Source organism: Monodon monoceros, unplaced genomic scaffold (genome assembly GCF_005190385.1).
Source record: "Monodon monoceros isolate NGI ecotype Baffin Bay Population unplaced genomic scaffold, NGI_Narwhal_1 Super_Scaffold_5, whole genome shotgun sequence".
Lineage (NCBI taxonomy): Eukaryota > Metazoa > Chordata > Mammalia > Artiodactyla > Monodontidae > Monodon > Monodon monoceros.
This window is the reverse complement of record NW_021703782.1, coordinates 113733072-113747348: the sequence shown is the minus strand read 5'-3', so window position 1 is coordinate 113747348 and position 14277 is coordinate 113733072. Positions and strand designations below refer to the sequence as shown.

General features: G+C 63.2%; 1 protein-coding gene across 1 annotated transcript; it reads right to left on the bottom strand.

Moving 5' to 3' along the window:
- Positions 1 to 463: 463 nt before the first annotated feature.
- On the bottom strand, positions 464 to 14277 carry LOC114884522 (cysteine and histidine-rich protein 1; the record flags this gene model as incomplete). The annotated part of the gene is made up of 4 exons (XM_029203510.1): positions 464 to 2697; positions 4264 to 4475; positions 5093 to 5331; positions 13957 to 14277. Coding segments are annotated over 4 exons (1164 nt in total), but the record flags the coding sequence as incomplete, so codon positions are not given.

Here is a 14277-nt window from a genome sequence, read left to right as displayed (position 1 = left end):
CCAAGGTGGACCAGGATCCTGGAGACAGACTGCTGGTGTCTTCTCCTTTCTTAAGACAGGACTGGGACATCCTCCGGTAAACCAGTGACTCCCAGTGAGATGACACAAGGAGGTTTATGGCGCCAGCCTCCAGCGATGGCCAAGAGCGCACTGCAAAGTCCCAGAAGTGCCTGGCTCCACCTGGCTGTAAGGCTCAGCTGCTGAGATGACTGTCACAGGGCGGGGCCGTGTTGGTGGACTAGCAGTCTTCTTGGGCCCCCCCAGACCCACCCACACCCTTACAGGGAGGGCCTTGCCTGGGTGCCAACCCACTCCCACGCACTCACTTGGGCATTTGGAACTCGAGGGCCATGTGCCCCCAGCTGTGTGTTCCAGCAGCTGGAACTCTGATCCTGGTGCCGCAGAGCCCAGCCCCTCTGGTACCCACCCACCCCCCCAACAGGTCTGCTAGCCCAGCCCTGGCTTTGCCCTTCTCCTGCCTGGCCCTCTGTGGCAGCCACACACCTTCACCTGCCCCACCCAGGAGAGCTGCCGGGGGCCCGCCCCTCTGCTTCCTCAATCTCACACAGGCACCCAGACACACACAGACCAGGCAAACCCACCCCTGTCCTGGCCCCACTCACAATATGGTCACTTTGGAATCGACAGAGAGGGTGTCCATCCCCAAGAGACCCAACAGGGTGACAGGGCGCCATCCATGCACAGGAGACCTGGCCCGTGTTGACGTGAATGTCATCCTCTGCGCCCACAGGCAGGCAGGGGCAGCCCCTGAGGGCAGTGGGACAACACCAGGGTGTGCCTGGGTCAGATGCCCACAAGGATGGGCTGGGGCTGGGGTGGGGTCTTTCTTTGTGGAGGGCAAGCCAGGCTGAGTCGGCCTTGTAGGATGGGACCCCCGCCAGCCCCATGCGCTGGGTGGGGAAGAGGGGACCTGCCAGCCTGGGAGGGCTGCTTCGTCCACTAGGAACTGGCTGAGGCTCGAGCTGTACCCCATAGCTCCTTCACTCCCCTTCTCAGCTCCCCACCTCGAGGGCCAGGAGAGAAAGGAGCCCCCAGATATAGGCCAGGGGGGCCCTGCCCACTGAGCCTGCAGGGCCTGGGCAGTAGGGGGCCAGGCCGGCAGGGGCTGCTCTGAGCACGGGGTGGGCCTGGCTGGGGGCGAAGCAAACAGTTCTTTGGTATTGAAGCAACGAGAAACTATTGCAGAAGAGCCTTGTCTCCTAAGCAGGGCCCCGAGCTCTCCCTTTCCCAGTAGGCCCCAGGGTCCCGGGATCCCCAGGCAGGGCTCCTTCCCGCTGTGAGGCCTGCACTTGGGCCTGCTCACCGCAGCTCTGGGGCAGGACTGCAGGACCTCGGGGGGCCCACCTCCCTCGGGTGAGAAACCGCACTGCCCAGCGCTGATTTCCATGCAGAGCCCTGGATGCAGGGCCAGCAGCTGGTCCCTGAGAGCAGCATGGGGGCAGCTGGACCACTCAGACCCTCACACAGCCAGGATTGCTCACCGCCGGCAGACCCCAGAACTCTCCTCACAGCCTGGGGACACTGAGTCCTTAAGGCTGAATACAGAAGATAGATTCTCTCTTGCTAAATTTGCATAACTTGTACAAGAGCCTGTAAAGGGTTTAATTTTTTCCCTGGGAAGAGACAGAAAATCACCCTGCATTCCGAAAAGTCTGCTGAGCCCTGGTGGCCAAGTCCTGCCTCCCTGGAGCAGCCGGGGGTGGGATGTGCTGGGCTAGTGAGAGCCCCGACCCCGCCCGTTCCCCTGCCCAGGCCTGTGACAGAGGGGGCAGCAACTCCAAGTCTCTCCTGGGGCGGGGCACATGAAGGTGCAGTCACAGGGATGGGCGGGCTCTGACCCTCGGCCAAACGGAAGACCCCATTCTGTCCAATTACAGCCACGCCTTCCCCTCGAACAAAACAGAAAGTAGGAAACAAGGGTGCCTTTTTAATTGCAATCAAATATGCCGTCTGAGGTCAGCGCCCCCGAGCCCGGCCCAGGGGCCGTGCGCAGCCCCATGTGCGGCCCAGAGCAGGCATGTGGCCCGCTGCGCAGTAGGGGCCGGGGCCAGGCTGCCGTGCTGCGCCGCGCCCCTTGGGTCCCGGAGCAGCGTCTCCTCTGCGGTGGCCCGGCCTCCAGCGCCCGGGACAGGGGAGGTGGGGCAGAGGGCGAGGGGGGCGCTCCCACCTTCGCACACGCATGCAGACGTCCCAGTGTTCGCTTCTGTTCCTTCTCCTTGGCTGAGATGGGCGATGGCGCCGTGAGGCCGCTGCCGGGCAGGCGTGGGCAGTGCCACGGGGCTGCCTACTTCTGTATTTGGAACAGGAAGAGCCGCAGGTTGATGTTCTTGGCAGCCAGCAGCTTGTTGCACTCCACGGAGTCGACGATGGGCAGCGGCACGTAGTCCGTCTCGTTGCTCTCGTTGGTGAAGACAAAGTGGTAGATGACAGGGCTGATCTTCACGTCGTCGTACGGGCCCTTGAGCAGCAGGAAAGAGCACTCCAGGGGCGCCGTCACCTTGCTCTTGAGGAGGAGCTGGAAGGACAGCGTGCGCTTGCACGACAGGTTGGGGTTGCGCTCCGAGTCGTTCACGCGCGCCTTTAGGACCCACGTCTGGTTCAGCACCGTGAACCGCGGCGTCTCGTAGTACAGGCGCGTAATGAAGTCGTCCGTGCGGTACGGCCGGAACTGGACCTCTGTGGAGACAGACAGGCCGGGGAGCCGGCGGTCAGAGCAGGCAGGGCCAGGGGCAGCGCCTTCCCAGCCGGCCGGGGACACGGGCTCGGCCAGGGAGGAAGGCAACTTACCAGGACACAGCGGGCTCTACTTGTCACAAGGCAAATCAAACGCAATTATGGCAAACGGAGGCGCACGCAAGCTTTGGGGAAACAACTACGAACAGAAGTGACACGCGTTAGCGGCAGAGTCCAGAGGCTGCGAGAGGTGAACGGCCAGCCCCACCTGACCCCCAGGTCAGGTGAGGCCTCCCTCCTCACCCTTCCCCAGGGCCCAGCAGAGGGAGAGGCCCCGCCCAGGGGGCCGGGGTAAGCAGACACACAGACAGGATGCAGTTCTGTGAACAAGTGTACTTTATTGGTTCCGATACACAGCTGCCAGAAAAGCCGACGGCCGGGCTGGTGTGTTGGGCCTCGAGGCAGAGCGCCATCGCGTGGCTGGAGCTGGGCTCTGCCGGCCGGCCGAAGGGCCCGTCGGTCAGTGGGCGACTGCCGTCACACAGTTCTCTCGGCAGAGCCCGTGGGCCACGGCTGGCGAGTCCCTCCACAGAGGCGGCCAGTCCTCCCTGCCCGGCCACGGCTGCAGTCACGACGCCTCGGTCCACCCAGACTCTCCAGGCCTGGCCTGGACTGTTTGTGACACAGTGCCCACCGGGGCAGCTGAGGCTACGACTGCCCAGCGGCCACGGTCTTCTCGGGCTGAGACCCCGGCCTCCGCAGGCCCCCACCTATAGCCAGGCCCGGTCCAGGTGGCACAGTCTGACTGGCTGCCCGTGACTGCCCCTGACGCTCTGAGCCGGCCGCCTGGTGTGGGCCGGGCAGCATAGGGCCAGAGTACCCCCGGCAGCTCCAGCGACAGCAGGGCCTTCTTGCTATTCTCTGTGTCTAGACCAGGCTCTGCTCCCCAGAGTGTCCAAAGGCAGTGGCGGCGGCCAGGAGAGCCCGAGAGATCCAGTGGGCCTGGGCGCAGTCCAGCCTGCCCATCCCTGGGCATCCACTCCCAGCAGTTTGAGTCGGGCACCCTCAGCTCGTTCTGGAGCCCCGGCCCTGACCATCTTCTCGCTGGCCTCAGGAAGCCCGTGGCCACTGCAGTAACCGCCTGCAGGTAGGACCTGCCATGACGAGTGCTCTTCTTGCCCCTGGCTCCGCAGGGCAGGCCCTCAGCTCCCAGACCCCCCCAAGACACGCCCACCTTCCGGTTAGACCCCGACTGTCCCAAGGTTGTGCAGCCCCACACGGTGAGGACACCACTTTGCTGGGGTAGCAGGGCCGGGGTGGGGAAGACAGGTGGGAAGGGCCTCTGTGAGAGCCATGCAGGTGCCCCCAGGGTCCTGCCCGGCCCCTCCCCAGCTCAGCCTCCGGCCCCTCTTCTCCCTTAGGTGTCCTCCCATTCACCAGGAGCTTGTCCAGAGCCTGGCCATCTGGTGCAGCCTGTGCCACTGCCCAGACCCCATGGCTCCCCTGGCTCCCGGCCGCCGGCCCCACCCCCAACCTGTGTGGCATGCAGCAGGCAGCAGGGCGCCTCACCTGTGTAGCCGATCTTCTCGAAGCTGAGCAGGCTAAAGATGCTGTTGTAGAGCTGCATCTCCTTGCGGTGGCTCTGGTCCATCTCGTCCAGGATCTCCATCAGCTCATTGCCCGTCTTGGTTGGGTGGGCACACGCGGCCTCGTGCACTGTCAGCTCGTGGAAAGGGCCGTGCCATGGGCAGCCGATACGCTTGTACTTGCACTGCGTCACCCTGGGGAGGAGGTGAGCCCTGCGGTCACACCCGCGCCCCATGGAAGGTGGCTGTGCCAGTGGGTCTCCAACCAGCCCTGCTCACACAGACCGCTCCCTGAAGGACATGTTCCCCACGTGCCGGCCCTCAGGAAGGGGTCAGAGTGCGTGACAGCCTGAGAAGGAGCAGGGCATGTGTGACCTGTGCGTGTGCACGCCCCCTGCACCCACTGCCATGGGGCCTCTCTCCACAACGGTCCTGGGCCCCGCGTGGCTTCACTCCAGGGGAGGCTCGGCAGCCTGGCCCCCTGGAGGGGGGGATTGGGGTGCTAGTGCCACCATCACGCTGTGCTCCCAGAGCCCCTGTGCTGGCCACACTTTCCTGGCCCAGGGACACCACGGACAGTCTCTAAGGAAGAAGCCACCACACAGCCACAAGGAACCCTGGAGGGCCAGGATAATGTTCAGACGCTTCCAGTTGCAGATCTAAGCCCCCGAGTCTGTGGAGCCTCCCGCCCGCCCCCTCCACGGCCTGGGACCTGAGCAGCTTTGCACTAACCCGGCCCTGTGAGGTCGCCACCGGGCGGCGTGTGTGGAGCCAAGCCCCCGGCAGGCAGGCCAGGCGGCCCAGGTGCTTACCTGTCCTGGCACTCCTCTTTCTGGTGCCTCTCCAGGAGGGAGCGGGGGAACTGGCACAGGCAGAAGCCACACTCAGAGGGCAGCTCGCTCACGGCCTTCTCCACGGCCAGGTTGCGGCAGCAGAGGCTCTTACTGATCTCGCAACGACAGTTGGGGCACGTGGCTTGCTCCTCCTTCAGCCGGGCATCTGCTAGTAGGTGGATAAAACAGCCAGCGCACATCAAGTGCCCATTAGTACACTGCGGAGAAGGAAAGGGAGATGAAGCTCACGGACCTGCGGGGCCGCGCAGATGCGCGCCCGCCCCACTGCCGGCCCCTCCCAGGGGCTGCGGTGCAGGGGCCGCGGGCAGGCTGCTGCCCGACAAGCACAGGCTGCCACTCCCACTCCCGAGGGAGGGCCAGGCTGTCCTCCCGGAGCCCTGTGCACGCGGCCAGCAGGGTCCCCATGGAGAGGGCGGGTCTCAAGGTGGCCCTCATTGGCAGCAGAGGTTCGGGCTCTTCACTGTGGTGGCCCACCGGCGGGCACTGGGTGGGCCACACAGGGGCTTTTCCCATCCAGGGGCTGGAGACTGTCCCCAAACTCCACCACAGGGCCTGATTCAGGGACGCCCACGGAACGCGGGCTCTCGGCCAGCTGCCCATGCCGAGGCAGCTGCACCCTCAGCCTGGCCCCGCCACTCTAGCCTCCTGGGCCCGCACAGGTGAGCAGGCAGCTGCCACCCGCCCAGTGGGGCTGGCTACCTGGAGGGGACCTTCCCAAGGACCGGTGGCACAGAGCCGTGGTTGGCGGGGAGGCCCACTTGGCCCAGGACAGGGCACGTGGGCAGCGTGTGCCTGCAGGAGTGTTGCTGGCTTTGGGCCTAGGAGCCAGGCCCCTCCCTGGCTGAGCCTGTGGATCCAAGGAACAGACGATACTGTTGGCGACCTGCCCCTCCCTGCCGGGGGTCCTGGCGTGTGGACAGTGGGCTGCCGGCTCAGCTTCCTCGGCTCTCTCACTGGCTCCACACACCTCCTGAGCACCCACTTGGTACCCTTGAGACACATGGCAGGCTATGGGCCTGGGCCTGCAGGGGCTCACGGGGTTGGGGGAGGAGAGGCCCACATGGGAACCAGAGGTGCAAGAGCAGACAAGCTGTGTCCTCCAGGGCAGACACGGCAGTCTTGGAGCCCGGGGAACAGTGGTGGGAGTGTGGGCCCCCCCCGCCGAGGGCACCTATCTCCATTGGGAGACGCCCAGTGGATGAGGGCAAGTGGGCAGGCAGTGCTTCCACAGGCTTCCTTGGGGCCCAGGACCCTTTTGCAACTGGGATCCAGTGTGGTAGAGGGACTCACATGGCCACTGCCAAGCCACGCCTGCACACGATGGGGTCCTCGGTAAACACCAGGGGTCCGTGCACCCTGAGCTGAGGGCTGCAAGAGGCTGAGTGAACTCTTAGCGCCTGCGGGTCGTGCTTGGGGTCCAGTGAGTGATGGGACCTATGTGCTGAGGACCAATGGTGGGGCCGGGGACAAAGGCCTCAGTCAGGATCCAGGTCCACACAAACACCCTAGATCAGCTGCACTCAAATCTTAATTTCTAAGTCAGGTCAAAAGTTAAGATGTGCGAGACGAGGAGGAGACTGGCAAGGGCCGGCCAGCACCTGCTCTGGACACACAGCCTGGCTGGGGGTTGTGGAGCGAGGCTGGTCCCGAGAGCAGCCAGGGAGGAAAAGCAGTCTGCCCCGTCCACTGCCCGGGGTCAGTGGAGAAGCCAGAGACGCGATGAGTGGAGGAGAGGGTGGGGGGACACGGCACCATAGGCTGCTGCCACCCTGTGGGAAGCCCAGACCAAGAGCCCAGGTCACATGTGTTCTCAAAGCCCCGCCAAGGGCCTGAGCCCAAGAGGGCCTCTGGCTTCACCGTGCCACAGCCCCAGAGAGAGGATCGCTATGGCTTCTACAAGGCAGAGAGGAAGCAGTACATGGCAACCTGACCACTCAGTCACAGGAGGAAGAAGCTGCAGGGCCCCCAGAAGTGAGGCCAGACAAGGCAGCACTGGGCTTGCTGAAGTCCCAGCCGCTGCCTAGCACCCCAGTGAAGAAGCCAGGAAGGCCTGGGGACCCCACACTACTGTGTGGCCAGCTCTAGTTCTACATGCCCCAAGGCAGGGCCCGCGGCCTCAGCAGAGAGCAACAGCCACTGCTGGGCCCAACTCAGCTGGCTTCTCCTGTCTCTGGTGGCCCAGCCAGGGCGTGGGCCTGCAGGCGAGACTCGGGATGGAGTCCTGGGACGTCCTGAGGGACCCGAGGCTGCCAACTGTGTGACTGCTCACTCCCAGCGCTGCCCGGAAAGCCCACTGCTCTGGAGCAGAGGGTGTGACCTGCGCACCCCCCTGGCAGGCCTTTCCTCAGAACCTGGGGGCCGCAGGGGTTCCCAGCCTCCAGGACCAGTCCCCACCCCACCCCCCCGGAGCCTCCAGACCCAACACAGGCTCAGGTACTAGGGCACCTGCCCTCTGTTGGGCTCTGGGGAGGTGGCGGCACTGCCCCTCTAGCCCTAACAGCTCAGCTCTGAATCGGAATGCGGCTAACCAGCAAGATGCTCCCAGTGCTGCCGGCCTGCCAAGGGACAAGCCAACGTCCACACGTGGCTAGTCCCTTACCGGCTGCCCAAGGTACGCTCTCTCGGTGGACCCAGGTGGCCAGCCTTGGCCCCAGCACCTACCCAGCCCAGGCAGTCTGTCCACAGCAGGAGAGTCACCGTGCTCCAGAGCCCTCCCCACCAGCCAGGCTCCCCCTCAGCCTCCAGAGCAAGACCAAACTCTGCACGCAGGCCTGGCCCAGGGCCTCTGCGGTGGTCGGGCTGGACTGTACCTGCCCCATTTTGCCCATCCAGAAGCTGGGCCCCAGAGGGCTCAGCACAGCGTTGGCCATATGCCAAGCCTCTGACAGACAGCACAAGCCAGGGCAGTCAGAGTGCCCCATGCTACGTGCCAGGGCCAAGCCCCCGAGAGCTTGGGCAGTTCCAAGGAGTTCCTGCAGTGCCCAGGATGGGCTGCCTTCCCACCACCTGCCAGGAAGACCCTAGAGACAGGGAGGGCTACAGAGGGGGCTCCACGACGCAGGACCTTGTAGGGCCTCTCAGGCCCTCCCAGGACAGATGCTGGCCAGATCCCACAGGTCACCAGCAGTATGCTCTGAGGCTGGTCACATCCTTCTCTGGGCCTCAATTTTCTCAGGCACAAAAGACAACAGGGGGCGGGGAGGTACTTCCCTGGTAGCACAGTGGATAAGACTCCGCGCTCCCAACGCAGGGAGCCTGGGTCAGGGAACTAGATCCCACATGCATGCTGCAACTAACAGTTCGCATGCCACAGCAAAGGAGACTGCGAGCTGCAACTAAGGAGCCCACGTGCTTCAACTAAGGAGCTGGCGAGCCACAACTAAGGAGCCCACAAACCACAACTGAGGACCCGCCTGCCACAACTAAGACCCAGCCCAACCAAATTAAAAAAAAAAAAAAAAAGACAACAAGGGGACGGGACTTCCCTGGCGGTCCAGTGTTTAAGACTCCGCGCTTCTACTGCAGGGAGCACGGGTTCGAACCCTGGTCGGGGAACTAAGATTCTGCATGCCACATGGTGCAGCTGAAAAAAAAAAAAAAAGGCAACAAGGACAGGACTGGCCTTATTACGCACTGAAGAGGTAGGATAGGACCACAAGTGCGACACACAGTGCCCAGAGAACTAATGCCTGGCACCACACTCATCACCCAGCAGAACCCAGCTAGCACCTCATGCAGCCCCTGCCCGGAAGCCTCAGGAAGGACTCCAGGCACAAGCCTGTGATTTCAGCAAAACCCACTCTCCCTCTCTCACCCCTGGGTTCCCCAACCCCACCAAGTTGTGCCCAAGCCCCTCTGCAATGGCCCAAAAGTGGGCATTTGTCCCTGCCCCTAGGACATCGCCCAGCAGCCCCTCCCCCTGCCTGCCCAGTGCACCCAGGCCATGCAGGCTGGGGCCTCTATCTGAACCAGCTTCCCCCTGGGGGAGCTGAAGGAACTGTCCGGACTCTTAAGGAGGAGCCCTGGCCCCTGGGCCTTGGGACAAAAGCAGGTCTTAGAAAATGCCCCCCAGCTTCTGGGGGCCAAGTCCTCAATCAGTAGGCCTTTTAGGCCTGGAGTCCACAGTCCCCTCAAACCCTGGGGTGCCCCCCAACTCCGCTCTTTACCACTAAAGGAAGGCTCAGCACCCAGACTCATGTGAGCAGCCCCATCTCCAAAGCACAGCGGAGGGTACCCACCCCCAAAGTGCCCCTCAGCCCAGCTGGAGGGCCCCCTTCACCAGGCCCAGCAGGGCCTCACGGCACCCCACACACCCCTGCACACTCGGCCTGAGGTTTCCTTGACCTCTTCCATCAAGGGGCCCGGAAGGGACCATGCAGGGTCTGAGACACACAAGTGTCTCAGGGGAAGCCAGGACTGCAACCTTCCACCAGGTTTTGGGTTTGAAGTTCTGGGCCAGCAGTTCCTGATGTCACAGCACCCCGAGACTTGGGGACTTGGGTGGGGGCCGTCAAACCTGCAGCCAGACTCTTGCTCAGAGCCCAGGTGCTGCCTGGATCAAAAGGTAACTCAAGTGACAAACCACCACTACAAAAAGCACAATTTCGCATCTAGTCAGAGACCAGAAGCATGCTCTTCCCTCTGCCCTTGTCTTGGATAGCTAAGCAAATATATTTTCAAAGCTTTTTTCTCAAAGCATGAGCCAGCCATAGTCTTGGAGCTGGGGAAGAGGGTCCCAGGCCATGTGGGCGGGCAGCCCCATTGGAGATTCCTTAAACATCACCTCGAACAGAGTCTGCAGCACCAGGCAGGTCGACAGATGCCAAGACGGCGCACTTGGAAGCTCCCCAAGGCGGGCACCCACATTGGCCAGGACGCAAGCAGAGATGGAGCCACCCCTGCTTCCTGGGCCTTTTACCCACATGGCTGCCAACGAGCTAACCAAGCCAAGTGGGCTGAGCCGAGTCCTGGCGGGGACAGGAAGCGCAGCAGGACACCCTCAATCCTCCCACAGGACAGATGGTGTCAAGTGCCCAGACAGGTGGGATGGGACAGGCGTCCTGTAGCAGGGAGAGGAAACGACCTCGGTGCAGGGGTGCTGCCTCAGTGGGGCCCACGAGGAGCAGGAGTGGGCAGGGGCAGGGACGGGAGAGGGCACCCAGGCAGCAGGGGCAGGAGAGCAATGGGCTGAAGGGGCAGGGCTCAGGTCTGAGGCAGGAGCAGTGGGCACAGGGGCCAGAGGCCAGCTGGTACCACATACTGTGATAAAGGCCCCCTGCCTACTCCTCTACCCCAGTGGGGGTCACAGGAGCCTTCCTGGCTGAGAACCAAGTTGGGGTGGGAGAACTCTGCGGCCCCTCCCTCCAGATGTTGGTCTGCGGCTCAGGGCCTCAGCTGACACGAGCGGGGTCAGGGCCAGGTCCACCCTGTGTGAAGGGCTGGAGGAGAGTCCCAGATGGGGTCAGGGATCAGGCTGCGGCTACAACGATCCAGGCACCACCCACTGAGGCTGTGTTTCCCCCAAAGAAGGCAGAGGACCCAGCTCACATCGCCCTGGGGCCACAGGGCTGCATTCAGAGCAGGTGCCAGCACAGCTGCCCGTTGCCGGCTCCAACACAGAGCTCCTATGTGCACGTCACTGCTGCATCCCCGGCCCTCCTACCCCTAGCTGGTTGCCCGCTGCCGTGCCCACCCAGGACCCTAGAAGGTGGCTGCACACCTTGTCAGGCCAGTCACCAAGAATACACCTAACACCCACACGGAGAACATCAAAGCCAGCACCTGCCATACCAGTTGTAGCCCTGACCTGACCTGACCTAACGCAGGTCACGGTGAGAACCATTTGCACGAGTGCCCTGGTCTGACACCAGAGCAAGAATCCCGACCCAGGTGGTGTGATGTACTGGACCCACGGCGGAGCCAACACTGTGGGGCTCAGATCAGGGAGCAGGTGACCAAGCCTAACCGTGCAGCCTGTGTCTGCTCTCACCACCACCCAGGCTTCCCCAGAGGCACGGAGGCAGGGGCTGGTAGCCGGAGAGCAAGCTCTCGAGTTACTGCGTACCCAGCCACATCCAGAGGCCCATGGAGATGCCCCTGTGGCCCCAGTGCCAGGCACAGTGTGCAGGGCTCAGCACGGTCACTGGCTCTTCTCCTCACCCCAGAACTGGGTACCATCTGAAACAGCCCTCAGATGCGGAGCACTGCCGGTGCTTGCCCCGAACCACGTATCCTGGTGGGGTCAGGCAAAACGTTGCCTATAGGAACAGAGAGCAAAACATGCCACATGCCTGAGGCAGGTCCACCAGAGACAGCCCGTCAGCGTGACTCACCAAAGAAGGCCAGCAGAAGCGGAGGGGCTGAGCCCAGGCCCAGAAGCGTTGGCAAGCAGTGGGCCCCAACCAGGGGCACACAGAGCTCTGCGTCCTCATTTCAAGGCAGCTCATGTGGAACCTGTGCTGTCCTTGACCAAATCATCCTGAGAGCAAACCCAGCTCTGATGCCAACCAGGCAATGGGGTGGGCCTCCGGGCCCATCTCGATCCCCCCCCCAATAAATGTCCCCATCCAGGGTGGCTGTGAGGGTAATGCGGACCACTGCACGCAGCAAGGAGCCACCAAGGAGCCTTCCCTCGGGCACCTCACACCCCAGGCTCCAGGGTGGGCACGGCTGTGCATCCATGCCCCATGGGCCCCCATCACACGGCAGGTCTTCCAGCAGCCAAAGCGAGTTCTGACCCGTGGCAGAGTTCCAGCCAACCCTTCTAGGGCCAAGGGCTCTCCCACTGATCACACGCTCTAAAGCTTTCTCCCAGCCTCTAGAGATGAGAGGGAATCAACTCCCTGCCAAGACCCGGGTGTCACTTGGGAAGAATGAAGGTGGGGCAGAGGGCTTGTACCAAAACCCACAGCTCAGCATTGGTGGGCTCTCCTCACTCAGCGGGCCCGTTCCCAGGGAAGCCACTGAGCAGAGCCCACTAGGCCACGGGGAAGGCCACAGGCCAGGTGGCCCAGAGCCTTCATTCCCCATCAGAGCTGCTCAGCCACCTGCCTCCTGCCAGCCCAGAGCTCAGCTACCAGCACGGTGCGGGCCGGTTTGAAGCAGCCAGGCTCAGAGGCCCGGTCACCAGGGGCTCCGGCTAGAGGCAGAAATGCAGCTCTCTGTGCTGAGTGGACCCAGAGCTGGCACCACATGGCCAGTTTTCATGCCAGGTCCATCTCCAGCCCACTCACACGAGGAGAGATGAGGAACCCCTTAATCCCCCTGGGACCCCCCCCCACCATTGGCTTGGCTTCCTAGACTCTCACTCAAGGCCCAAGGAAGGAAGAGTGCTTTTGGGAGGATCAAAAGGTCGTGGGCAAGCCAAAAAGGCCAGAGAAAGGACAAGTCCTGAGGTGCACCCCCAAGGCTGAGGCGGTTATGAGAAGCGCTACCCCAATTTGCACTGGGCCAGGAGGCCTGTGGTACTCCTGAGCTAGGGCCTCTGGCCAGGAGCTTCCCAAAGCCCAGGAGGGTGGGTTGAAAGGCAGTGTCCTCTCCCCAAGGAACTCAACCCACTTCCCCACCAATGCCTCTTCTCCCTCCGTCACCCAGGCACACTGGGATCCTCCAAAGCAAACTCATGCCGGAGCGGGAAGGATTTGGAGATCCAGAGGTTGGGGAAATGGCAATTCAGAATAGCCTGCCCTGTTTACTACAAAAATGGCCCTCGCACCACAGCCCTCACTCTGAGCATAAGCAGGGGGACAAGGCCCCATCGGCCATGTCCAGCTCCTGTAAATGCAAAGAAAGGTGACAGGGTACCTGTTTCATTCCTCAAAGGGGCTGGGGGTGGGGGGGTAATCAGAGATGGGGGTTGACGTGCAGAGAGACACACAACGGAGAAAGCAGAACGCTGCGCAGTGACCCTGGGACCAGAGTGTGACCCTGCTGCTACGGGGTGCACGAGTGAGACCCCCTGGGCTAAGTACCCTCTCTGGCAGCCCTGAGCGGGTTAAGGACTCTGAGTCCGGCCACCAGGCTGGCTCTTCAGACAGAAGGGAAGAGGACAGACCTCCTGGAGCACCGGTAGCCTAGGAAGCCAGACCTGGTGTGGGTGAGGTGGGATGTGGTAGGAGCCCAGCCTGAGGCACAGCACGTCCAGAAAGCACTGGATTGGGCGGGGGCGGGGGCTGGGACCGGAGAAAAGACCCAGGCTGTGGGGCTTGATGTGGGCAGTTCATCCAGACCAGGAATGAGGGGAAGGGGTGGGGGTGGGGCAAAGAGGTGAGCCCCTCCCTTCTCAACATTTTTCCAAAAAAAAGTGACAAGGGAAGGGGATTCTTCCACACCAAAGGGTAAAGGGATACGGGACGAGCATGAGGACAGGTTTGGGGCGGGGGGTGTCTGCAAAAGAACTGAGAAGAAACACTTGAGGAAGAGCAAAGACCAGGGACCCCCGGAGCCCAGGGAGCTCAGGGCTGCACGGAACAGGCTCAGAAGTGGGGAGGAGCACGGGCATCTGTCGCCAGCTTTCTCTGGGGTCAGCTTGAGGGTGGGCTGCTGAGAAAGGGGCAACAAGGGAACCTGGAAAGAAAAGGGGCGTCCAAGTGGGAGACAGGAGATTCCCATCAGGAAATAAGGGCAGTCACAACGAGAAAAAAAGGAGGTTCAGAGCAAGAAACAGGAGAGTTCCCAGAGGACGAGAATGAGGAGCTTCCGAACAGGCGCCAGAGTCCCACCTCTGGGCCCCAGGGCTCGGGCCTGGCCTCCGAGGAGACGCGGTGCCGGGGGGCCGGCCGCGGCGGGGCTGGAGCCGAGCCGGGTCTGGCCGGCGGCCCTACCTGGTACACGGAGGCCTTGGGCAGGTCCAGGCAGACCGTGCAGCACAGAACCGAGTAGAGCCGCTCCTCCAGCTTCCCGCTGCCCGCCGCCGCCGCCGCCGCCGCCGCCTCGGCCGTCTCGGCCGCCCGTAGCCGCTTCTTGGGCGGCGCATCGGAGTCGCCAGCCGCCTCCTGCAGCTGCCGGGCGCCGGCCAGGCCCGCCTCGTCTGGGATCCCGGGCCCCGCCGCCTCGCCCAGCGCCGCCGCCGGCCCCGCAGACGCTCCGGCCCCGGCCCCGACCCCGACCCCGGCCCCAGCCCCGACCCCGGCCGGCACGGCACC